General features: G+C 53.6%; 1 protein-coding gene across 3 annotated transcripts in view; it reads right to left on the bottom strand.

Annotated features, from left to right (window-relative positions):
* Window positions 1-531: 531 nt before the first annotated feature.
* FKBP5 (FKBP prolyl isomerase 5) overlaps window positions 532-25,910 on the bottom strand; it is a 31,892-nt gene continuing 6,513 nt past the window's right edge. For all 3 annotated transcript variants that reach the window (XM_063356697.1, XM_063356696.1, XM_063356695.1), the window contains exons 2-12: window positions 21,292-21,394; window positions 16,148-16,276; window positions 14,899-15,043; window positions 14,551-14,693; window positions 13,504-13,618; window positions 7,502-7,658; window positions 6,745-6,835; window positions 5,282-5,365; window positions 4,538-4,723; window positions 3,409-3,648; window positions 532-952 (exon numbers count right to left, since the gene is read on the bottom strand). In XM_063356697.1, coding sequence (XP_063212767.1) covers window positions 845-952; window positions 3,409-3,648; window positions 4,538-4,723; window positions 5,282-5,365; window positions 6,745-6,835; window positions 7,502-7,658; window positions 13,504-13,618; window positions 14,551-14,693; window positions 14,899-15,043; window positions 16,148-16,252 — 1,374 coding nt within the window. In that variant the 5' untranslated portion in view covers window positions 16,253-16,276; window positions 21,292-21,394 and the 3' untranslated portion in view covers window positions 532-844. The remainder of the gene's footprint in view (window positions 953-3,408; window positions 3,649-4,537; window positions 4,724-5,281; window positions 5,366-6,744; window positions 6,836-7,501; window positions 7,659-13,503; window positions 13,619-14,550; window positions 14,694-14,898; window positions 15,044-16,147; window positions 16,277-21,291; window positions 21,395-25,910) is intronic.

The following is a 25,910-nucleotide window of genomic DNA, read 5'->3' as shown; positions in this document are numbered from 1 at the left end:
GGTGCAGGCTGCCGACCGAGCGCCTGCGCGCAGCGGAGCTGGACAGGAGGCTTTCGCCCTCCAAGGAAATACAAACCAGCTTCTTCAAAAGATAAAATTCCCCCACCCCGCCCCCCCAAAAAACCAGTGCTTTAAAGGCAAATTACGTCCCCACACCAAGGGGGCTGCAGCGGAGGGGATGGGGGTCCTCACCCCCCCGCCTGGCTCCGCATCGCAACCCCTTTGGCCACCGAGAAGCCACCGGGAGAGAAAACCAATTTCCCATCCCAGCCCAGCAAGCACCCATGGGTGAACCAGTGCTGGGCCACCGGTGACAGTCCCCTCCGGGCCGGGGGCTGGCGGAGGCACGGCGGCACCCAGGGTGGGCACCGGCGCACTCAGGTGCCGGGTACAACCGGAGGCAGCACCGCAGCCACCACGGAGCATCTCCCACATCCCAACTCATCGCGGAGGAGCCGGGAATGCTGCGCCGACAGCCGCCACCAAGCCAAGGGAGCCGGGACGAGCTGTCTACGGAAACCTCCCAAGAGCCAAGAGTTTCAATTTTTCTTTATTTTTTTTTTTCCCCTCTCTTTGTGTCTTTCTCTCCGTTTAAAAGCTATTTGTTCCACGTGCGGTGGTCCCACGGCGTCCCGCCGCTCCCGCTCCGCCCCGGAGCACACCCAGGGCGGTGGGATGGGGTTCGGGTTTTTTTTTCCCCCCTTTGCGAGGCGCTTTTTGCTTCCACGATCACACAGACTGTAACAAGCTTTACAAGAAAAACACTGGCGAGTCCCGAGGTCTGGCAGCAACCTTTTTCTGTGCGGGCCGAGGGCAGGAGGCTCTCCCTTCCCCTCCTCCTCCATCATACGTGTCCTTCAGCCTCTTCCTCTTCAGCGCCGGGAGGTTTGGGTCCCTTTTCGCAAGCTGCTTTCTCCACTGCTTTTTCGACCCCGGTTTTGCTAGCTGCTTCCTGGAAAACAGCAAATAAAGCACACGGAGTTGGAAAGGGAGCGTAGCGAGTGTAATTATCAGGGAGTGGAGCGATAGGATGAGGGGGGATGGACACGGAGCTGTTGGAACGGGGCCAGAGGAGGCCCCGGAGATGCTGGGAGGGCTGGAGCCCCTCTGCTGTGGGGACAGGCTGAGAGAGCTGGGGGGGTTCAGCCTGGAGAAGAGAAGGCTCCGGGGAGACCTTCCAGCCCCTGCCAGTCCCTAAAGGGGCTCCAGGAAAGCTGGGGGGGGGACTCTGGAGCAGGGAGGGGAGCCATGGGACGAGGGGAGACAGTTTTACACTGAGATAGGGGAAATTTAGATGAGATCTGGGGAAGAAATTCTTTGCTGTGAGGGCGGTGAGCCCCTGGCCCAGGTTGCCCAGAGAAGCTGTGGCTGCCCCATCCCTGGAGGGGTTCAAGGCCAGGTTGGACGGGGCTTGGAGCAACCTGGGCTGGTGGGAGGTGTCCCTGCCCAGGGCAGGGGGTGCCACTGGCTGGGCTTTAAGGTCCCTTCCAGCCCAAACCTCTATTCTATGACAGAGAAGGAAGCAGCAGGCAGGTGACCGCGATGCTGGGGATGGGTACCAGCCTGGCAGGGCAGGCAAAATTCCCCCCCTTTACCCCCCCTGCCTATCAACCACTGCAGCTCACGCCAAAGGCTCCTGTGTTCTTGGCTCAGCAGCTGGTGGAGGTTGAACCTTACCATTTTTGGGGAAGGTATGGGATCCCCTGGGAATGGCGTGACCCACCTCAACGGGAGCCGGGCACTGAGGGATCCCTGGAGGGATGGGCACAGGGACACAGAGGGGACAGGGACAAGGAGGATGGATGGGCCGAGGCCAATGGTGTGAGGTTCACCAAGGGCAAGTGCCAGGTCCTGCACTTGGGTCACACCAACCCCATGAACACTACAGGCTGGGGAAGAGTGGCTGGGAAGATGCTCAGTGGAAAAGGACCTGGGGGTGTTGGTCAACAGCCGGCTGAGTATGAGCCAGCAGCGTGCCCAGGTGGCCAAGGCAGCCACCAGCACCCTGGCCTGTGCCAGGAACAGTGTGGCCAGCAGGACTGGGGCAGCGATTGTCCCCCTGTACTGGGCACTGCTGAGGGCCCACCTCAAGTGCTGTGTTTTGGGCCCCTCACTACAAGAAAGACCTTGAAGGGCTGGAACGTGTCCAGAGAAGGGCAACGGAGCTGGTGAGGGGTCTGGAGCCCGAGGAGAAGGGGCTGGAGAACTTCTGAGGAGCGGCTGAGGGAGCTGGGGGTGTTCAGGCCGGAGAAAAGGAGGCTGAGGAGAGACCTCATCGCTCTCTGCAACTCCCTGAATGGAGGGTGTAGCCAGGGGGGGTTGGTCTCTTCTCCCAAAGAAAAGGCAACAGGATGAGAGGAAACGGCCTCAAGTTGCGCCAGGGGAAGTTTAGGATGGATATTAGGAAAAATTTCTTCACCAAAAGGGTTATAAAACTTTGGAACAGGCTGCTCAGGGCAGTGGTGGTGTCGCCATCCCTGGAGGTATCTAAAAGCCTGGCAGACGGTGCTGAGGGACGTGGGTCAGTGGTGGTTTGGGCAGCTGATGGTTGGACTCAATGATCTGAAAGGTCCCTTCCAACTCAGACAATTCCATAATTCCCTAAGGTAGCAGCATCCCAGCAGAGATATGGGACCGAGCCACGGGTGCAGCCCGTACACCTGGCCGTGGGTGCAGGAGAAGATAGCTACGGCAGAGCCTTTTGCCTGCTCCAGCAGTGACTGTCCCCATCACAGCCACCTGCACGAGCCAACGTCGCCAGCACCTCCGCTCCCTGCCCCAAGCCGGTGACCTTGGCACGCTGTCCCCAGGGTCCCCACCGCTCGCTTCTCCCACAGCCTCAACCTCCAGGCACGGGTTCAGAAGAGATTACGCTAAAAATGACCGTCAACAGACCACTTGCAAAGCTGTGTCCTCTCTCGTTACAGTACACCGGGTTTTGTTCGGAGGAATTTTGGCCGAGAGCCTGGGACGAGACGGCGATCTCTCCGTACGAGCAGAGGAGCAGGTATTGCCTTACCAGCTTCAGGAAATCCATACTATCATGTCTCAAAATACCCTTGGCCTTGCCAGAGATGGGATGACATTTCGTTTCACTGGTGACCAGGAGGTCATCAACAGTCACTAGCTGGGAACAGCAGAATTAAGTACGAACGCCAACCACTTTATCAGCCCTCGGGAGCTCGCATTGCAAAATACTTTTATTGATGGCTGAGCATTTGACGGCAGCCTCTGCGTAAGACAGACCAAGAAATAAACCACTTCTTCCCACTGCAGCAGGCTCTGTCCCTCCATCTTCAGCCTCATCTATAATTTAATTGGTTTTAACCCATCTCTTCTCGCCACAAACCTGCCGCGCATCCTTCAGCGCGACCCGCTAGATGGCCAAAAAGGGGTTGTAACACGCACCTTTGCATCCCTCTCCGCAAACTTTGTGAACATGTTGGCGTAGATCCGCCGGTCCCGCTCGTTGTGCTCCTTCGTTTTCTTCTGGCAGACGGAGATCTGGGATTTCGCCGCTTTGTTCTGTGGATTCACTTCCAGCACTCTTTGAAAGTCACATTTTGCCAGCTCGAACTCGTTCATCAATAGCCTGGCTTCACCCCGCCGGTACAAGCCCTTCTCGTTGTCCTGGTCCAGTCCTAGAGCCTGGAAAAACACAGATCCCCGTGGATCTTGGGGCTCCCCAAAAAGATCCCCCTACGGTCAAAGCCTCATTAAGTCTGCCGAAATTAGGACAAGGTGGCTTCAAGTCTCCAGAGCACTCGCGTCTTGCTCCACAAAAATTGACTCATCTCCATCAGCGGTTGTCAACGTCATTAATACAGTTTGGTTATTTCTCCTTGCTCAAAACCCCCCTGAGAGTGGCCAAGTCGGTGGGAGACAAACCCACGGACAAGAAACGGGGTGTAAACACTAAATCTGGGCCCGAAGGAGCACGGGGAGCTCGGAGGCAAAGGAGCTGATGGATTAAACATGCTTTTGTCTCCCTGCTGTAGCAATGACGTTATTTTCCTGTAGCAAAAGCCACGCATGAATCTCAGAGACGATTACCTTTTAAATTAAGGCAACTAGCTTTACTATCTTTCCCTTATGCAAGATTTTATAACAGAATTAATAGTCTCCTGACAAAGACAAGGTTGCCGGCTCTTTCAGGGACTGCCAAAGCCCCATCCCAGCCCTCAACGGACGTGGAGACACCGCCTCCGCCGTGCCCAATCCAGCCTGGGCAGACCCAAACAGCATCCTAAGGCTGTTGGTCCACGCAGCATCCATCCACCTGGATCTGGCTTTGGAAGAAAAGCTCTTGTAAGCACATACCCAGGTGGATTTTAAACTCCCCAAAGCACTTCTGCTCCCGCAGTCTCCGAGCATGCAGCATCCGCAGAGACTCCAAGGTGCAGAATGGATGCCACCACCCCACTGCCGCTTGGAAATGGCTTCTTATACGAAAAGAAATTAAAAACAAACCCCAAACTCCCAGTGAAAACATGCAAGAGGAGAAGATGCTCCAACCCCCGGGCTCGTGCACCTCTACCTTATCGCAGCACTCGACGGCTTTGGCGTACTCTCGCAGCTTCAGGTAGCACATGGCCAGGTTGAGGAAGGCAGCCAGGAGGAAGGAGTCGGAGGCTTTGGACTCTTTCTCCGACAAGCCGTACTCCATTTCCAGCCAGGACACGATCTTCCCATACTGAATCACTGCCTGCAGGTATTTGCCTTCCTGGGATGGAGCAAAGAAGAAGAGGCTAGAGGAACCCGTGCCGACAACGCCCGGTCTGCTCCCGAAACATCCTGCAAACAGGTTACGAGTTTAATGTGGTCTGTTAAATAAATAAATGACCAAAAGGGGGATGACAAATACCTACAAACACACCAGGGGCTTGGCTGGAGCTGGTGTGCAGCTCCCGTGAAAAGCCAAGGCAGAGCTCGCGTTCCTCCTCCGGGCAGAACACAGGAGGACAGGGACGCCCCAGCCCGGGATGAGGAACCCCAAAGCTCCTCAGCATCAGCCCTGGCCACAATCATCCACCCCTGGGAAGAGCCCGATCTGCCGTCCCGCTCCGCAGGGAGCACCCATGAGCCCGGCAATGCTGGGAGAGAAGGTATCTCAGGGAGTGAGAAAAAGGCAGAGGAAGGGCAGGACTCGCCTTCCCCAGCGCTGTCTGGGGGACACACGGCGTCTCCAACACTGACGACTGCCAAGCCACGTCCCCGACAGTCACCCCGGAGTTATTTCCACCTCCCTCGCTCTGCCTCCGCTATCCCCAGGTTTACAAACCTTGAAGTACATCGTGCCTTTCTCCTTGACGATGGCAGCCTGCTCCAGCTTCTCTTTGGTGTCCATCTCCCACGACTCCTTGGCCTGCAAAGAAATGCTCGGAGCAATCCCAGCGGAGCACGGCAGCCCACCGCACCGGCAGGACCACAGGGCTTCCTAGGGTGGCTCCTTAACGAGGGTGGATCATAGAATCATGGAGTGGTTAGAGTTGGAAGGGAACTTAAAAGATCATTCCATTCCACCCCCCTGCCCTGGGCAGGGACACCTCCCACCAGCCCAGGTTGCTCCAAGCCCCGTCCAACCTGGCCTTGAACCCCTCCAGGGATGGGGCAGCCACAGCTTCTCTGGGGATGCAGCCCAGGCTGCGGGGGGTTTCTGGGCTGCCAGCGCACGTTGCCGGGGCGTGTGGAGCTTCTCCTCCACCAACACCCCCAAGTCCTTCTCCTCAGGGCTGCTCTCCAGCCATTCTCCACCCAGCCGGGGTTTGTGCTTGGGATTGCCCCGACCCACGAGCAGGACCTTGCGCTTGGCCTGGTTGAACCTCAGGAGGTTCTCAGAGACCCACCTCTCCAGCCTGGATCCAGCAGTTTTTTTTAATTTGAGGGGCTGGGCAAGGGCAAACACCCAGAGCACACTCGGGGCACAGACCCGGGGCACAGGGAAAGCCCTTTACAACAGAGAAACCTCCCCCTCCACGTTTGGGACTTCACCCTGAGCAAGGTGCCTTGTCCACCCAGGAGGATGGAAAAACCCAACGGAAAAGGAACCCCAAAGAGGGGAGAGGAGGCAGGGAGAGCCATCCCCCAGCAGAGAGGGGATGTGGTGGGGCTCGGTCCCGCTCTGACCAGGGTGACGGGGTGGGGAGGGGACCCAGCTGGGGATGTGGCACAGCAGTATCTGCCCCATCCCACGGGCATCTCCTGCATCCCGACTCCAGCATCACCGTGGGCACGGCCAGCTCGGCGTGCCCACTGAGCTCCTCAGGGCCAGCTGGCCGGACACCAACTTTTATCTGTGCAGCCCAGAGGAAAAAAAAAAGGGGAAAAAAGGGGAAAAAAAGGGGGAAAAAGTGGGGGAAATAAAAAGGAAAAAATAAAAATAAAAAATAAAAATAAAATAAAAATAAAAAAGAAAGGGAAAAAAATAAAAGGGAAAAAAGGGGGGAAAAAATAAAAGGGGAAAAAGGGGGGAAAAAAAGAAAAGGAAAAAATAAATAAAAGGGAAAAAAAAGAAAGTACAAAAGGAACAAGGCTAAGAACAAATAAGAGAACCGGCCTTGGACCCAGGCCAGAAAAATAAAACAAACCAAGAGAAAAGAACACATTAAGAACACAGAGATCCTTGGTGACGTCCCCACGTCAGCAGGGGCCGGGCTGCAGCCGCGCCAGGGACAAAGGGTGGACGCTGCGAAGGGACTGATGTCCCCGTAACCCGGGGAGGGACCAGCGCGCTCCTGCCCTCACCTTTTCAAAGCTTTTCAGCGTAACTTCGTACACCAGCTCCGCGTTCGCCTGGATGCCGTATTTCGGCTTCCCCGCCTCCCCAAAGCCGTACCTGAAAGGGCAGCAAGAGGCTGTCAGAGGAGGAAGCGGGGGAGGGGGGGGTGCTAGAGGGGCAAAATCTTCATTTCGGCAGCGTTTGGCCCAAAACACAGACGACTTGTTAATTTTGGTTTCACACCCAGCTCCCTGCCCGCAGCTTTCTAACGTTTTGGGGCCGGGGTGATGTTAATCCCCATAAGCAAAGATATCTGACGTGCGTTATATACTGTTAATGTTATATATAAGGTTATATATACTATATATAATTTTATTTATAATGTTAATTAATACAATGCATCATATATTGGGAATCACCCTTTCCGGCTGCATCAAATCCATCTTTTTATACAGGTTTCTCTCCAGTCTAAGGACCCAGCCCCGGGAGACGCTTTCCCTTTCAGCCACAGGATGCGGATAAAGCCCTTTTTCCTGATTTTTAAAGCAACCTGAGATTCCTGCCGGGTTGGAACTAGATGATCTTTAAGGTCACTTCCAACCCGAGCAATTCTATGATTCTGCATGTGCCACCGGTCACTCTTGCCATCCCTGCTGGCATTGCTATCCCAAGGCTCTCCTGGAGAGTCCCGTTTTTGGGATCATCATCTTCCACCAGTGCTAAAACAACTTCTGATGCTGGAAGCTTAAAACTCAAGGGTATGGCCGGGGGGATGCTCCTTACCGTGGCCCGAGGTAGAGGATGCAGTGTTCCCCCCTCTGCATCTTCTCCAGGGCTTTGTCGATGCCGATGGGGATGTCGTGGTCCTCCCCTTCGCCCACCACGAACTTCACATCTTTGCAGTCGAACCTGGTGCCGCCGCAGAATCCCTCCAGGTGAACTGCAGGGGGGGGGAGAGGGAATGGGGCGGGATCGCACCCGGAGCCACCCAACAGCCCAATCAAGGCAAGGTGGGCTCCGAACAAAGCATCTCGTGAAGCACCTTATCGAGCACATCTCCCAAAATCCAGCAAAGCCTCCAGCGCTAGATGGGGGAAGACACGGGGCTGGGGGCAGCCAAGGAGCCCCTGGTGAGCAGGGAGGGCCGGGGAGGGCTCGGAAGCGTTGCTGGAAAGCAAGACAGGCATATCTCGTCTAAGCAAGGACCAGACAACAGATAAACATCGTGACTAATATGTTCCCCTCGCACTCAACGGCACGAGTCAAGCCTTACTGGAACTGGATATTGCTGCTGGCACGCCGCCACGCCGAGTTTATCACGGCGATTACAAACCTCCTATACAGCGCTATACCGCCCTGCCTCCCGCCTCCAAAACAAGGCCATGTTCTCCTGCCTCTAAGGACTCCAAGTACAAGATAAACATTTGGGTATTATTTATTTAACTTTTTTTTTTTTTTTTTAATCTTCAACCAATAAACTGCGCCAGCCCCAGACGCTGGCAGAAGCGCAGCCGGAGCGGACACCGGGTACCTGGCACATTCACCACCTGGTACTCCTGGCTGGGTTTCCACAGCCAGATTATTCTTTATTTATTTGAACTTGAAGATGTTCCCAGGGCTTTGGGGACAGTTTTATGTTCTTCGCACTCTGCTCGCAGGGTACAAGGCACAACGCATGCGGGTAGGTATAAAGTAAAAGCCATTTCATAAGGAACTCCTACGCACCGTTAAAATAAAAAGCAGAAACAAACAAAAAAAGCTAATTTTAAGAGGAAAAATTGACAGTAGGCACCGCAACTGTGCAGCCTGGAAGGCCGTGAGCTTTACCTTCGCTCACTGCAGAGCAGAGAGAGGAGACATCGCTGGTGATGAAGGGGGGAGAAGAGGGATGCTTGAAAGGAAAACAACCCTTGGGGCCGGGGGCTGCTCTCAGAGACCCCCCAGCACCACACGGAGCCGTGGGATGTGATTTAAGCTCCGGCAGGGCATTGACCATCTTGTCCCGGGTGGTGGGAAGCGAGTGCAAGGCACAGCCAAGGGGGTCCAGGCTCCTGGGCTGAAGGAAACCTGCCCATCTCTGCCCCGCGGACACTTCCCTGCCCCGGGACACACGGAAAGTCGCCGGGATGAGACGCAGGGATTGAGGGAGTTCCCAGTTCCCCCGTTCCCACGGCAGGTCCAGCCCTCGGGAGTTAGACCCCACTGTCACACAGCCCGAGGGGGCTCCTCTCCGCAGCGCGGGGACAGGGCTCTGAGCTCTGCCTTGTCCCCCCGCCCCTGCCACTGGTGCCACGCTGGGACTCACGGGTGACAGAGCGGGGAGGGGGGTGCTCACATGCACCCCGGGACACATCTGCATCCATCTCTGGTGTGCAACGACCACGAAACCCAGGCTGGTGTGTGCCCACCCAGCTCAGGACGAGGACAAAAGGCAAATCCAGCTCCCCCAGGGCTGTCCTCTGCTTTTGCACTACCCAAAACCAAGCCGGCTATTTTTGAGTGCACCCTCAGCCAGTTTGCCGGTGACACCAAGCTGTCTGGAGCGGTCGACACGCTGGAGGGAAGGGATGCCATCCAGAGGGACCTGGGCAGGCTGAGGCAGTGGGCGCTTGCAAACCTCCTGAGGTTCACCCAGGCCAAGCGCAGGGTCCTGCACGTGGGTCGGGGCAATCCCAGGCACAAACCCAGGCTGGGGGATGAAGGGATGGAGAGCAGCCCTGAGGAGAAGGACTTGGGGGTGTTGGTGGAGGAGAAGCTCCACACACCCCGGCAACGTGCGCTGGCAGCCCAGAAACCCCCCGCAGCCTGGGCTGCATCCCCAGCAGCGTGGGCAGCAGGGCGAGGGGGGGATTCTGCCCCTCTGCTCCATTCTGCGGAGACCCCCCTGCAGCGCTGCCTCCAGCGCTGGGGCACCAACAGCAGAAGGACACGGAGCTGTTGGAGCGGGGCCGGAGGAGGCCCCGGAGCTGCTGGGAGGGCTGGAGCCCCTCTGCTGTGGGACAGGCTGAGAGAGCTGGGGGGGTTCAGCCTGGAGAAGAGAAGGCTCCGGGGAGACCTTCCAGCCCCTGCCAGTCCCTAAAGGGGCTCCAGGAAAGCTGGGGAGGGACTCGGGATCAGGGAGTGTAATGATAGGACACGAGGTAATGATTTGAAACTGAAAGGGGGGAGATTGAGATGGGATCTGAGGAAGAAATTGTTTGCTGTGAGGGTGGTAAGCCCCTGGCCCAGGTTGCCCAGAGAAGCTGTGGCTGCCCCATCCCTGGAGGGGTTCAAGGCCAGGTTGGACGGGGCTTGGAGCAACCTGGGCTGGTGGGAGGTGTCCCTGCCCAGGGCAGGGGGTGCCACTGGCTGGGCTTTAAGGTCCCTTCCAACCCAAACCATTCTGTGATATTCTTAAGCACAGGAACACGGAAAATTCAGCCTAAAATACAGGTAACCCAGCAACCCCCCAGCCCCACGCCATCCCCCTGCGCCTTCCCAGTGAGTGTGGATCCGGAATCCCTGACCCCAAAAGCAGCTCTCCCAGGTCCCTCATCCCCAGTGGGATGCTGGGGGAAGATCCCACTTTAAAAAACAGAAAAGAAGATCCCACTTTAAAACAGGACGCACAGGAAGATGCTGCGCTCCATCCCTTCGAGGACAGCTTCGCTCTATTTTAATCGCCCATAAAATACAGCCAGCAAAGGAGGGGAGAGGTAGAAAATCTCTGCTTGGGTTTCCAGGAGCAGGTCAGCTGGCTGCAGTCGCTCTTGGATTACCGGGGGGGGGGGTGGAAAAAAAAAAAAAAAAGAAAAAAAAAAAAAAGGCACCGAAGGAACATCACTCCGGTTGCAGCCCTGACTTATTGTTCTCTCGGTGCCTGCAGCGATTTTGTTTTTGAAGAGCTGAGAACAGAGTGTACCGAGTGCGGCTGGCACACGAACTTGATGTGCTGACAGCAATTTGTACTCAGATTAAAAACGGAGGAGGAGGAGGAGGAGGAGGAGGGAGCTGGGGCGGGCGGCGGGTGGAGTGGGGGAGAAAGGTTGTAACAAAAGCTGGAATGCCAGATTTCGACTGCAGCCCGTGTTTTAGGGACCGGACCTGCGAATTAAGGGTCTGTAAAACTTTAAACTTATTAGAAAATGCGTTCAAAATTCCAGCCTTGGAGATGCTCGCCCCTGGAAGCGTGGTTTCTTCCAGCCTAATTCCAGCGCCGATGCACCTCCCAAACACGGGGCTGAGAGAAACCCCTCGCTGCTCCCCTGGGTCACGGCCCTGCTGCCGGGGTGGGCTGCCATGCTGTCCCCAAGGCTGTTGTGTTGTCCCCAAGGCTGTTGTGCCATCCCCAAGGCCACCAAGCCGTCCCCAAGGCTGTTGTGCCATCCCCAAGGCCACCAAGCCGTCCCCAAGGTTGCTCCATCCCCAGCACAGTGCCCGCCCTAAAAGCACTGTTTTGTTTTTTGGGTTTTTTTTGGTTTTTTTTTTTTAAAAAAAGCCTATTTGCACCCAAAATCCTGGCTGTGAGGCTGCCAGGGTGCCTGGTGCCTGCTCTTCCCCATCCCCTCTCACGGGGATGTATTTAAGGGTCTCCGGCCCCAGGATGCGTAGGGATGCATAGGTCCAAAGGCATTCCATGCGGCAGGAGCGGCTGGCAGGCCGGGGGGGCTGCCAGGGGGATCGGCACAGCCCCCCCTCCTCCCCACCTCAGCCCCCTCCCGAGTCATTAAAGCACCCAAAAACCCTTGAGCTGCAAAAGGAACAAACACAGAGCTGTCCCTGTCCCCTGCATCGGGCACGGCGCTGGCTGTAACGCCCTCAGACCTCGTCAAAATAAAGCGGAACGCTGGATCTGTGCTGATTTCAGTTATATTTAGTCTTTTACGTTTAGTCTTTTACGTTTAATCTTTAGGGTAGCGGAGCCGGCTTGAAGCTCGGCTCGCAGCTGGTCCCCAGCTACGATGCTCACCGCAGGAGAGGCAGACAGTCAAGTCTGAGTCAAAAACTCATTTTTCCTTTAAAAATAATAATAATAAAAAAAAAAAAAAGGCCTCGTTAGAAGAACCAGCCGTTCGAGGCGGCGAGCTTTATGAGCTGTCACAGCTCAGATCCAATTTCTCCTCCGCTAAAGGGAGCGTAACCTTTGCGTACGGGAGCTCTGTAAGGGAGAGAGGAAAGTAAATGCCTCCCGTGCGGAGCGAGCTCCGTGTCTGTGGCCGAAGGGTTCTTGGGAAGGGGAAAAAAAAAAATAAAATACGAAATGAGCCTGGCTTCCCCCATCCAGCCCCATGAAATGTCTGCTCCAGAAATGTGACAAGCCCAATGGGACCCGAGCTCCTCATCCTCCGGCATCGGCTGAGACCAGCCCGGCCTCAGCAAACCCTCCGCATTAATTGCTGTGCCCCCCCCCCCCCCGCCAACCCCCATCAGCAGCAGCCCTCTGGCTGCAGGGGAAGGAAAAGAAGTTCTGCAGCAAATGTGATAAAACCCACTAAAACGAGAATCAATGTTGGAACAAGGAGGCTCACGAAGCTGCCGACTGCCTGCGCTGGTGCCCAAAACGCTTGGCAAGGGATGCCATCGAGGGAGGACGTCCCGGCTGCCCACGCTTTCGAGGCAGGGCAAGGCCAGGCTGGGGTTTGGCAGCCAGTTTGGACGCCGCCATGGATGCCAAAGGGTCAGAGGAGACGGCAGAGCCCCGAAACCCCGCTGAGGGTTTGCTCCCTCCATCCTCCTTCTGTGGCGATGTGCTCTCCCCCCTTCCCCCCCCGGCTCCTGCTCAAGCCATAACCATCAGTGGGAGGTGTGACGAGTTGCACCCGGACTTTGGGGGACGGCTGGCAACACAGTCAAAACACTGGAGCGGGGACCTGGATATTCTGTTCCCATGCGGATATGACTGTAAGTCAATTATCTTATTCTCTAAATAGCCCAGGAGCCCTTGGAGCTCTCCTGCCCGGCAGCGGCTGCGCACCAGCATCTCCCCGTGAGCAGGGACACTCGCTTAGGGTTCTGCTCCTCGAGGCCGAGAAATCCCCCGCCGCGCAGATTCTCGGTGAGCGACTGACAGCACGCTCAACGTCGAAATCTTCGCTGAGTGAGACAAAGGATTGATTGCGCATATATAATCCTTTAGACATAAACCGTTGACCAAGTTCTGGGACTAGGACTGGATCCAGCCGCATCCCGACCCCTCTCTGAGAAGGAGTTTAAAAGCCGGGGGGTCCTTTCTGAGCCTCCTGACTCAACGGAGGGGTCTCCCTGAGAGCTTGTCTGACCCCGGCCTCGACGCAGAAAATAATCAAGTGTACCCTGGCATCAAATCTAGTGAAACACTGTCGCATTCACTGCTAACTTTGTTAAATCACTGGTTTACGTTAATAAATATTTCACTACTTCTCTCTTAGGAGTGAAGTTAATCACTCCGCCCGCAACGTCCTCCCCACCGAGCAGCACCGGGGCTCGCAAGGATGCATTTGCCAACGCGACAAACTAAACAGAGCGCAGGTTGTATTCGACCGGTGGCTCCATCGTTGGCTGGAGGTTTCCCAGTCCACCCTCCTGGCCAGCACCTCTGGCAGAGCCACCGCCGGGGGGGGCGGTGTCTGTGCCAAGGAGCAGCATATCCCCCGCTGCTCTCCCAGCCCCTCTCCATCCCTTCCCACCTCCCGATGGATGTACCTGCATCCCACCGCGATGCACAGCCGCCTACAACCTACACAGTGCCTCCTTGCGAGGGGGGAGTCCAGGGCAGGGTCACCCCTCCAGTCCCCGTCCCCCCACCCCACGGAGGGACCCACACTCACTTTCCACCGTAGCACCTTCGTTAGGGTTGGAGTAACCTTCTCCCTTCCTCTTGATCCTCCGGATTATCCCTCCATCCTCAAACAAGTCTTCGCCTTTGAAGTCAAGCAGCTCGACCTGACCAAAAATAATAAAAAAAAATTAAAAATAATAAAGAAAAGGTGGGCAGAGCTGAGGGAGGGGGGAAGGAGGGGAGAAAAACAACAGCGAAGCCACAGAGCAGCAGTTCATCCTCCGGCTGGAGAGCCAAGCCAGCTAATTCTCCATTCAGCTGACGAGCAAAAGTTGCCCAAAAAAGCCAGCTCCAAGCCACAGCATAATACACCCGATTTATTAGAAATTGGGACACATCCAGTACCTGAAGCGTAACACAAAGTAACAGTAAAAAAAAAAAAACCCAAAAAAACCACACACACACAAAAAAAAAAAAAACCCCAAACAAGTTTATGAAGCCTGTAAGGGTACAACACAGCCGGGGCTGGATGATGCTGTGAAAGCCGCCCGGGACCAGCGAGGGCAGGAGCTTCCCCTTTATTCTGACCGGCTCCGACCCACAGCTCCGTCCCCGCTGGACTTGGAAGGACTAAGCCTTAATTTAGGACAAACCCATCCCTCTCCTCCTGCCCCACCACCTTGTCCCGACGAGCCCTGCCCGGCCAGTGCACCCCGCCAAAACCTTGGCTTTCCTACCAGCCCCGCCGGCACTAATCGGATTTTAGCACCCGGAGGCATTTCCCAGCCGCCTTCTCCTTCCCGTGTACATTTTTAAACTGGGAATCTGCCCGCTTCCCGCCCCCCTTCTCCGCCCCTGGCACCGGGACTCTCCCCAGCCGGAGTTTTCAGTCCCAGCCTCCCAGCTCAGACACACATTTCTGAGAAAACCCTGGCAGCGGTTTCTGGAGCAGAGGGACACGTTTCAGGAATCCAAGCTTTTTTTTTTTTTTTTTGTTGGTTGGGTTTGCTTTAGTTATTTATTTATTTATTTCTGAGCTGGCTGGCAAGGCAGAAAGGGAGCGAACTAGCTCATCCACCGCACCGGCACGACTTGCCTCGAAGAAGAGGGTGGCGTTGGAGGGGATTTTGGGGGCACTGCCAGCAGAGCCGTACGCGTACTCGGGTTTGCAGAGCAAGTAGCAGATCTCCCCCTTCTTCATGGTAGCCACCCCGATGTCCCATGCCTTGATGACCTGACCTAGGAGAGAGGCGGACGTCAGGCAGGAAGGGAGCAAGCGGCAGGAAAAACCCCAACCTGGGTGCTGAGAGGATGGCACCCAAAAAAAAAAAAAAAAAACAAAACCCCTAGGGTTGACACCCTCCGTCTGTCCTACAGCAGGGTCCCAGGAGCACCACAGACCCCCGGGAGCACCCCCACGACCAGACCCCGTGGCCCAGCTCACCCTTGCCCAGGCTGAAGACGAAGGGCTCGTTCCGATCACGGCTGGAGTCGAATTTTTTACCGTTGGCCAATTTGCCTTTGTAGTGGACGTAAACCTTGTCCCCGATCATGGGGGTCTCATCTTCGCTGCCGGGTCGTTTAATGATCTGAGAGAGAGAGAAATCAGCTGTGAGAAGGGAGGCCATGGGACAGCTAAGGATGCATATGGAGATAGATATAGAGATATACAGAGTATAGATACATAGAATATATATTCCTTATGTCTATATAAATATAGAGATATATGGAACTAGATGATCTTTAAGGTCCCTTCCAACCGAACCATTCTACGATTCTATGATATATAGAGATACACACACATATGTATTTTTATACATGCATATGTATACACACAAATACATAAAAATATATCTATATGCACATATATATAAATATATACACGCATGCATATATGCCCCAGAACTGCTCTAAACCAAAGGAAGGCTCGAGGGGGAGTTATTCGATTTATCCCTCCATCAACCCCTAAAAATAAACCCCCAACGGGAGGCAGGGCGAGGGAGCGGGACAGGGCTGGGAGCGGGGACCTTTGCGGAGGTGTCGGGATAAACACCACCGTTGGAAACCTGAAGCGAAGGCAATTACTCTCGCTTTCCGTCCCTACACATTTTACTCGCAGGGGTGTGTCATTTCACTACTCGCCTCTTGTCAACACTTCTTTTTTTTTTTGTTGTTGTTTTTTTGAATGCTCCAGCCTGGAACAAGCAGTTCTCGAGCTGAGGATGGAGCAGGGGAGGATGCTATTCTTAGAGGAAAGGTCCTATTCAACTGGAGAAGAGCAAGGGCTGGGGAGCAGAACTCTCCAGAAACGGCCCTGAATATGAAAAAGGGGTTGCGGAAGCCGGAAGCAGACGGGATGACCTCAGTAATGTGCTCTTTCTAATGTCTGTGAGTCACACACAAAAATGCTTTGTGGATTTACAGCTAATAATCTGATTAGGAAACACAATAGCAGCGAAATCCACTGAGCAGCCTGAATCCGTCACTCTGAAATGCCGCTCCATCCTTCTTTATTCCAAGCGATGCTCACCTCCTTTGCCTTTCAAATACAACAGCAGCAACAAAAAAAATCACTCCTACAGCCCTGGAAGTACTACCTGACCCCAAAGGCTGGGGATGCAGCCCCCCGACGTGACCATGCACCCCATGGTGCAGAAGGCAAGGCAGGACCCTCCTGGCAGCCCCCCACTCACCTTCAGGACCCCTCGGTCTCGAGCCGGCGTGATGTCCTCCCCGCGCTCGGCCAGAGCTGCCGCCTGCACCTCCCCTTCGCTCTTGGTGGCCTCATCAGTGGTCATGGTCTCCGTGCATAAGACCCAGCCCTGGGGAGACACAGCACGCACCCCGTCAGTGCCCCAGGAGTCAGGCAGGGGGGAAGAGGAAAGGGTTAAGAGGAAAATAAGTGGCTCCCTGCTGGGGGCAGGAAGCTTCGAGAACATCTCACATGGAAAATCCCTTCCCAAGGGCCACCCCGGCGCTGCCGAACCACAGGGCGCCGGAAACCCCGATGTGTGACACCGGCCATCCCCACCGCCCGGGGACCGGGGACAGCCCCACGGCTTCGTCCGGCCACAGCGACGGGGATGCTCCCGGAGGTCCCCGGCCTTCATCTCCAGCCTCTCTAGGTCACTGCTGCACCCCTGGCATTGCCGCGGGAGGCGGCCCCAGCAAGAGATTTACCCAAAAAAAGCACCAGGAGGTAACGCAGGCGCCAGGCGACCGACTCCTGACACCAGGCAAGACGTGGAAGCCCATCTCGGGGTGCAGCACCCAAACCTCTCGCATCTTCTGCCATGATGCTCTGCCCAGCACCCGCTTTGACGCGGGACCAGCGTGAAAGTGCCCTCCCGGGTTCCGCTGGGATGGAGTTCACTGTTTTACCAGCAGCGGGTGTGGTGCTGTGTTTTGGATTTGAAATGAGAAATTTCGGGATAACACACTGTTGGGTTTGGTTGTTGCTGAGCTTTCAAGGCCTTTCCTGCTCCTCATACCACCCCACCAGCGAGCAGGCTCGGCGGGGGGACAAGGAGTTGGGAAGGGACACAGCCGGGACAGCTGACCCCAACTGCCCAGAGGGATGTCCCATGCCACAGAACGTCATGCTCAGTGTATGAAGCTGGGAGAAGAAGGAGGAAAGGGGGAATTCTGGAGATACGGCATTTGTCCTCCTGAGTGATGGGGCCCTGAACGCCCGCCTGCCGACGGCGGGCAGGGAACAAATTCCTTGCTTTGCTTGCGTGTGCGGCTTTTGCTCTACCTCTTAAACCATCTTAACCTCAACCCACGCATTTTTCCTCATTTTTACGCTTCTGATTCTCTCCCCCATCCCAAAAGGGGTGGGTGAGCGAGTGAGCAGCTGCATGGTTCCAGCCGCAGTTAAACCTACGTCAGCAGCATCGAGGGCAGTGGCGAAGCCAGGAGAGATGAAAGCACTCGTGGGCGAAAAACAAAGGGCTGATGGCCACTGACCTTCACCCATCCCTTCTGCCTCACGTCGAGGTGGGCACCCACGGGGCACAGGTGCTAGAAATACGCTAGAAGTACTCAAAAGGCAAATGCGCGCGTTATTTTATACAGTTTAAGATTATTTCCCGCAAGGAATTAGTTATTTGTCGGAGATTCTATTATTCGGAAAGCAGCAGCTCGACCCCAGGCAAACCTCGCTTTCTCCTGCCCACCGAGAACACCCCAAAACGCGAGAGCGGGCTCCAAGCCTCGGGCAAGCAAAGCACCACCCCGCACGGAGAGACCTGAACACGCAGCAAACACCTTCTCCAAAAACTAAAGCAACCCCAACACCAAGAGAATCCCAACCATTTGGGTGGCTAAAGAAAAAATTCACAGTAAAACTCAAAAGAAATTGGGGGTTTTTTTGGGCACACTGGTGGAGCACCACACTCCCAACGTCACCGAGGTGCCAAAAAAGCCCCGTTTTTGGTCAAACGCAGACTTTTTCCAATGGTGCCTGGTGAAAAGAGAACTGCCTACGGTTTAAAGAACATATTTCCTGATGATTTCCTTCAGACCGTAAGGCTATTTTGGTAGCCGCACTGCTGCGCGACACGTAATCAAGGAAACATGTGAGGGAGAATTAGAAAGCGATGGGGTTTTTAAGACATAAACCAGATCTATTAAAGTCACTCTAATTGCGAAACTTTTCCCACAGCCTCTGGTGTGGAAGCTGATGTTAACCAGCAGGAGAAATCACTCATTCGGGGGATTCAAAAAGAGCAAAGAAAGGATGTTTTCAGCTCCGAGGGCAGATAAGTCGTGCTGCAAGAATTGGGCTCCTCACACCCGGGTGGAAGGGGAAGAGCTGAAGCCCAGCCCGTCCCGTCCCGTCCCGTCCGCCCCCCCCCCGGCACAGGAAACCACCGAGACACAAAGAACCCTGCCATGGAAGAAGCAAAGAGAAAAATAAGGGAACTACTTGCTGCAATGCTCAATTAGCAGAATCCTCAGGGTATTATTGCAGGAGATTTTGCGTCTGCTCCCATTCTCCTGCTCCACTGAGGTTTCCGATGGGAACACCTTAAAAAAAAAAAAACCCAAACACTAAAAAAAGCAACTTTGGTGGCGAGACTTGTCATCTCGGGGGTATTTAGACAGGGGAAAACCTGCCGATGGTTACTTTGGGTGCTGAGATGGTCTCCAAGCCACCATGACCCACACTGCCCTGCCACCACCATGGCCATCCTCCTGGAGATGAGCAAGGTGACGGTGCCCATCATGGCACAGGCGTGCCACCAGCATCATGCCTCGGCTCAGGGCTTCCCAGCACAGATCCCGTGCATCACCAGGGACACGGCATCCAAAATCCGTTTATTAAGGACCAGGAGAAGCCCAAATAACAGGGAAACCGCTTGCAAAAGAAGTGCCTCCTCCTGAGGCAGAACCTCCCGAGGTCCACCAAGCAGCCACCGCTGGGGACGGATAGGGAGGTGCTGGCTCCAGCTCGCCGGTTGCTAAATCCCACCAAGAGACATCTAAAAATATATCATACGCATCCTTCTCATTATTTTTTCTACGTAAGCAATTAGTGGAGTCATCCAGGGAAGCTGGCCAAGGCGAGCGGGAGGGGAAGATGCTCTGCGTCAGCAGCAGTGGGAGGGATGGAGCCCACAAGACGGGCTATTAAGATGTGGTCCACGTTATGAAAGAGCTTGAGACTCCTCCGGCCAGCGAAAACGGCTCCAACTAGGTTAGAGAATAACATCGCAGCGCTCCCGCTTATCTTCCCTTCGGAGTGGCCACAGGAGGCTGGCTGGGGTTCAAAATCCCAATTCATTCAAAACAAACAGTTGGGGGGGGAATTATTAATAATAATATCCGAGATGCCCGGAGATTTAAATACCAGGGAGATGGGGGCTGTCACCGAGAGCTTGCTGGAGGTGTCAGAGCCTGAATCTCCTCGTTGCGGGACCACGGGGGCTCCGGATACGGGGAGGGGGTTTAATTAATTACGCCATACAAAAGCCCCTGGGAGTTTCTGACACCCCGCTCTCCCGTTGCTGTTATCCATGAGCTTAACACTGTCAGCCTGGAAACAAAGCCGGGCTAAACCATCCTCCTCCCGCACTGCTTCACTTCCCTGGGCTGTAAATACGGACAGGGGAGGAGGAGGTGGGTGGGGAAGGGTTAAACCCACCCTGGGATAAGGGGGGGGTCCTCCTCCATCCCCATCGAAGGGCATCAATGAAAGGCCACCCAGAGTGAAGGGATTTCCATCCATGGAGAACGGAAGCGACGGGAAGGTGATTAAAGAACTCCAGAACACACCCTAGGAATGGGCGACGGGGTGGGTTTTGCATGTTTTGGGGCACTTTTGCGCAGTTTGGGGCACTTTTCACAGCCTGATTCTCCGCATCCTGAAGAAAAGTCCCTCGCAGGACCCTGTAACACACACACCCACACGCACACCCCCTGCCAAAATGCCTCTGCTCCAGCTGGGAGCCCAACGCCGGGGTCTAGTCCGTGACACCATTGTGGCCACAGGGACCCGGAGCTGCCACCCTCACCACGTTATCCCTCGGAAAGGGTTTGGGGTTTCCACTCGGTTGCTTTTAATCAGCTCTATGGGATGGTCTGAAAACTCCGCGTAGCCGTTCAATCTGTAATTTAAGAGCTATAACAAACAAGCTTTAAAATCCAGAGGTTTCGACATCTGGACACAATCTCTCCTCCAAGCGCAAGTATTTCAGCGTTAATTAATATGAAATATATTAAAGGGCTTCTAGCTGAGCAAACAAGGTGATTTGCCAGTTGGGGGGACTCCTAGATGTGCACAAGGTGCTTCACTCGGACCGGCACATCCCGACCCACGGCGCTCGCCTGCTCTCAGCTCCAAAATAAATGAATATAAACTCCTTGAATTGCTCAAAAAGCACCGAGTGCTGCACCTTTCCCCTCTTGCAAGTTCCCAAATCTGCCCAAATGCTTGAAATCTGCCCAAATGCTGCCCTGCACGCTGCTGCAAATACCATTTCCCTCCTCTAGATCGTCGCTGTGATTGATGCCCACGAGCAATTAAAGCCGCCGGCAACGGGCACCGGTAGAGCACCCCCCTGCACACCCCGTACGGGCAGCGCTACGGCTTTATCCCCCGTTTTAGCGCTCCCACAGAATCATTAATTCAGCTGCTGCTTCAGAAAAAATACATTCGGCGCTTTTTTTTGTCTATTTTTTTTAAAAGCAGGTCCAATAAAAGGCTTTTTTTAATTATTTTTCCAAGCTGGGCAGTGGCTGGTGTCTTCCCCACCTTCATTATCCAGTCTTTTTCAGGCTGTCTGCAAGCGATGCCAGACACGCGCCTATGGAAAACCAGCAACAGCAGCAACTCGAAGCCCTTTTCCCCTTTGCACAAGCCTTTTCTAACGATGATCTTTGCCACCAAAAAAAAAACCTCTTCTCCGGGAGGATGGAGAACACCACCAGCACAGGCTGCACAGAAATCCACCGCCATGAAAACAAGCCATTTTTTTTGTTTGTTTGGGGTTTTTTTTGGGTTTTTTTTTTTTTTTTTTTACGATCCCCTCTCCGCACAGCTGTTGTTATCTTCCAGCCCGGAGAAAATAGGAGAAAAAATTCCGAGCGGAGAATGGGATGCAGATGTCCGACCCCGGGCTGAGGACAGACAGGTATCGCACATGCTAGGGTTTCACCAAGCACACCACGTTTCCTAGAAATCGGCATACCAGGAATTTGCCAGCTCCAAATGGAAACTTCACGTCGCAGATCCCTCCCGGAGGCTCGCGGGAAGGGAAAGGGAGGAGGAGGAGGAGGAGGGGCGGGGGGGGAGGCAAGAGAAAGGCTGGGGAAGGGTTTGGAGGGGTCTCACCTCGTCACCATGCGATGGCTGGAGAAGGTTTGAAGGTCCGGGGAGGGGGGGTGGTCCGTGGAGGTGCCCACCCACAGACACAGTGGGGATTTTACTCGAATAGCTAGTAAGAAGAAAGAAAAAAAATATTAAAAATAAAACAATACATAAAATAAAAGCCCACAGCTGCTTTATTCTACAACAGAATTTAAGAAGCAGGGAGAACTGAGTGGTTTCCCTTCCTCCCCTAAACTCCCTCCCCTAAAACGGTGGTTTTAAGCCCCAGGCCACGCTCCACCGTGGTCAGAAAGGGGGGATAAGACCACGGACAACCCCCCCCCAACACCCCGTGGCAGCTCCTCTGCTCCCCGCAGCCACGGGAAGATGCTTTGACTCGCTCTTTCCATAAAACAGCATTTAGCATCTTACCGTCAGCTTAAAAAAAAAAAAAAAAAAAAAAAGAAAAAAAGAAAAAAAAAAAGGCTATCTTCTGTCCAACTTTTTTATTGACTGTTGCTGAAAGTCAGGACGAAAATTAACAGGATGGAAAAATAAGAGCTGACTGCTCTGGGGTTTTGTTTTTTGGATTTTTTAAGACCCACTTAGCACAGAGCGCTTTCGCTTCCAGGGCACCACAGCAGCCCTAAAAGCGTCGGATTGCAACACGGGAGCGAGTTTCTTTAAAATGCAAAGGTCAAGCTAAAAAAAAAAAAACAACGGATCTAAATGCACGATGGGGAGAGAGGAAGAGAGGGGGAGATGGGGGCCCAAAATCCAGGCCAGCTCCACCCCAAACCCTGATGAGCATCATCCTAAATCCCATCCAGCATCACCCCAAATCCCATCCAGCATCACCCCAAATCCCATCCAGCATCACCCCAAACCTGGGTCCCTTGAGCCAGGCAGCAGCACAGGGATGCCCCTCCAGCCCCAGCACACCCACCGATAGATAGATAACGAAGAAGGACCCAATTAGCGCAGCAGCTGGGCTCCCTCCACCACCCCACCGTGGTTTCGCTTCCCCCTCGACCCAGAAAACTATTTTTTCTAATAAAATACCTATTTACTGAGCAAACCATCCCCGTGCAGCAGGGGAGGGGAAGACCAGAGCAGCAATTTTCCCCAGACCAGAGTGTTTTAAGACTCCTGCAGAGCACGGACCCCAGAAGACAGCATTTTAGTCCACAATAAATTTAAATTTCTAGGAAAATACGACCTTCTTAAGCTGACAAGGCAGCTCCATGTAATCCTCAGCTCCATCCCAACATGCCGGGATGCACCCAGACATCGAGTCCCATCTCTCACACTCACATATCACAGCTCGAATTAAAAATTAATTTTTTTTTTTTTTTTTTTTTTTTTTTTTAAATCCTGGCCACTTGATTTCCCCCCCACACCTTTCAAACAAACAGGGGAAAGCCATAAATTTATCACTAGCTGAATGAGACTCCCAGGGATTGATTTACTTCCGAGGGTTGTGCAAGCAGCTAACATCCCAGCGGGGCCAGTCACGGCAACTTTTATTTAAATAAAAAAAACACAAAAAACAAACAACACAAAACGCAAACAGAGCTGCTTTAATTGCCCGGCACCCTGACGAACCTCCATTGCCAACCGTGATTCCCTGGTCTCCTTTACCCACGGCTGGTCGCGGCTCCAGGGTTAACTCCTGCCCACGGAGACAGTGGTACCCACCCCGGTACCCCCCAGCATCCCTCCGAGCATCCCCTGCATCCCGGTGCCACCCGCCCCATGGCCTCGCATCCCCCTCCCCGCCAGCAGGGACACCCTGGAGAGGGATGCGGTCGCCTTTACTCCAATCCGCCCCCTGAGAAGGTATCCATCCGAACAGAAGCAAAAGGAGATTTTTTAAGCAATTAAGAGAGTAACAAAGGCAGAAAAGGAAACTACCGCACGCGGCTAACTTAAATACAGCGGTATGTGCTCCCGTCACACTTGCTTAATCATTTTGCCTAGCTATTATTTTTAAGCTTCTGAAGTGGGTTTTAGTTAAGATCCGAGTCATAACTAATTTTTTTTTTTTTTTTTTCCTTCCGTTTTCAATACGTTGAATAAGAGGCTGCCCTCAAGTTTCGGCGGCGGCGAGAGGAACAAGTGAGCGGGACGGCTCGCTGCTGCCTGCCAGAATAAATATTTCAACAGCAAGCGAGATGGGTTCAGCCCGTCTGCATCCCCCGGGAGCCAGGCGAGCGCACCCTCACCAGCAACAGGCAAAAGAGACTTGCAAAAAGGTGTTTCCCCCTCCCCGAGTTTACAATATAAACCCATTTTTAAAAAAATCTGGCTCTTTCACTGGTTATCTAGCAAGGCACCAGCGAGGAAATGCTTGGTCGGTGGGGGTTTTTTCCAGGTTGCTTCAAAATAAGAAAGCACGGGGATAATCCAGGTTGCTTTAAAAAAAGAAATCCCAGGGATAAAGCTTTTTTTGGACTCAACCCGCTTGCGAGCATCCCATCAGCAGCCCGCGGTCCATCCCCTCCAGCGTGGGTACCCGCAGACATAAACCCCTCCGCTTTAATGTGAAATGAAGGAGAAAAAAAAAAAGCAATATATATACATATACATATATATATATATATATATATATATAACTTTTTTCCCCCTCCTTTATTCCAAAAGACAAATATATATCAGGGAAGGCAAAAGCCCATAAACATTTATGGGTTGATGCTCAGAACATTTATGGGTTGATGCTCTTCCAAGGGGAGAAGGTGCCAGGGACGGGATGCAGTCGAGGGTTTTTACACAGTGATGCTCTGGCAGCTCCTGTCCCCGGCCCCAGCGAGGATTTCAGCTGTTCCCACAAAAAAAAAAAAAAAAAAATCACAACAAGCCTCTCCCACCAGTGGCACATCCCAAAAATACTGGAAAAAACAGGAATGCCGGAGGTGGCGGTGAAGCTGGGACCATCGGCTGGGACCAGCTTGCACCCATCCTGCTCCTGGAGGGGCTGGCACAGCCGCGGATGATGGTAAAAAATAACAATAAATTTAATAAAATAGTAATATTAAGTGTATGAATAGTTGTTCCACACCTGTCTGAGCTTCTGGGGAGACGGCTGGCGGAGGGGTCGAGCGCAGCATCCTAACGAGCTCCGGGGCCGTTATATACAGACACTCACGTAACAGCGGGGAACACAATTTCCTAATGCTTTCATAAATTAGGATTATGTAACTGGGGGGGGGGGGGGGAAATAATAATAATAACAGTAATAAAGCCAAGCAGGTTATATAAGCCATCTTTAAAAAGCGAGAAAGTACTTGACATCCCACTACCCACTCCTTGGCACCCTCTAACTGGGGCTTTTGCCATCGAAAATGAGCAGGTTCTTTTCATCGTGTCTTCTCCCCTCGTCAAAAACAAGAGGGAGGGGGGGAAAAAAAAACAAAAAAAAAAACAAACAAAACCCGGCCAGGGTTTTTGAGACACTGGAAAGAAAATATTCCACCTCTGGCTATTAAATGTGACATTCTCCTCCCCGTACAGCACATCCCGGTAAAGCTCGACCCCTCCACAGGCAGCCGGGAGCATCCCCCTGGCAGCAGCTCCGCCAACGCCGAGAAATTCAGTTTTAAGAGACAGCTTGGAGGGAACTAAAATAAATACGAACCGGGAATAAACAAGAAATGCCCTGTTTGCCAATTCTGATCTAATTTAGCCTTTTCTCCAGAATAAATCTGACAATTAAACTTGGATTTATTTAATTATTTCCCCCCCCCCACCAGTTTCTAAAAGCATCTCATTGTTTACCACAGATTTAGGGGTTTCTCCAACAAACTTTCAGCCAGGTGACCCCAAAGCGCAGCACACAACCACCCCCCCACCCCCGGCAGTGAAAATGGTGAATTTAATCACTTATTCCCCACGTACAAGGGCTTGGGAGCATCCCCGGAGCCCCAGCGCCAAATTCCGGGGCGGGGGGATCCCCAACTCAGGACCCAGCTTTGCCGCGCACCCTGAAATAACCCAACGCCCGAGACCTTTTTTTTTGAAGCACCAACGGTCTATAAATGCCAAATTTTATGGGGGGAAAAGCCAATTCCCGGCACATTGTGAAACACCAGCCTGTTCCCACGCCAAATTGGGATTTCTTGGAGAGAACCGGGGAATGCCAAACCGACCAGGAGCGCCGGCACGACGCGGGGGGGATGCTGCGGGATGCAGGGCTGGGGGGGGAGGGCGGGTGGGGTGTCTGGGGGGCTGCCGAGGATGCTGCGGCTTTGGGGTCGCACCCCAGAAACGCTGTTATGGGCAAGCAAGACGAGGCAGTGACTCCTGGAGCTCGTTTTGTTTAATTAAGTGATTCAATTTAACACGGATCAAAAAATACCTGAAGCAGGAATGCTTTAAATGAGGCTAGTTTTCTAAGAGCGATGCTACTATTTATTACTATTTACGAAGCCGTGTATCTAAACTACCATTTACGAAGACACATTTATTGCAGGCAAAACACAATCTAATTACCACCCCCCATCACCCCACCTCTTCACTTCTGACAGCTACTTTCCTACTATTTTCCTAATTTTCCAATACACTCACTCGCAAAACCCAAAATCCTTGTTTCAATCACAGTTACTGATTACGGAAAAAAGCTCGTCAGCTCCACGGCAAACGAGTTA

Source organism: Chroicocephalus ridibundus, chromosome 20, assembly GCF_963924245.1.
Source record: "Chroicocephalus ridibundus chromosome 20, bChrRid1.1, whole genome shotgun sequence".
NCBI classification, from domain to species: domain Eukaryota; kingdom Metazoa; phylum Chordata; class Aves; order Charadriiformes; family Laridae; genus Chroicocephalus; species Chroicocephalus ridibundus.
This window is presented reverse-complemented; position numbering and strand designations above follow the sequence as displayed.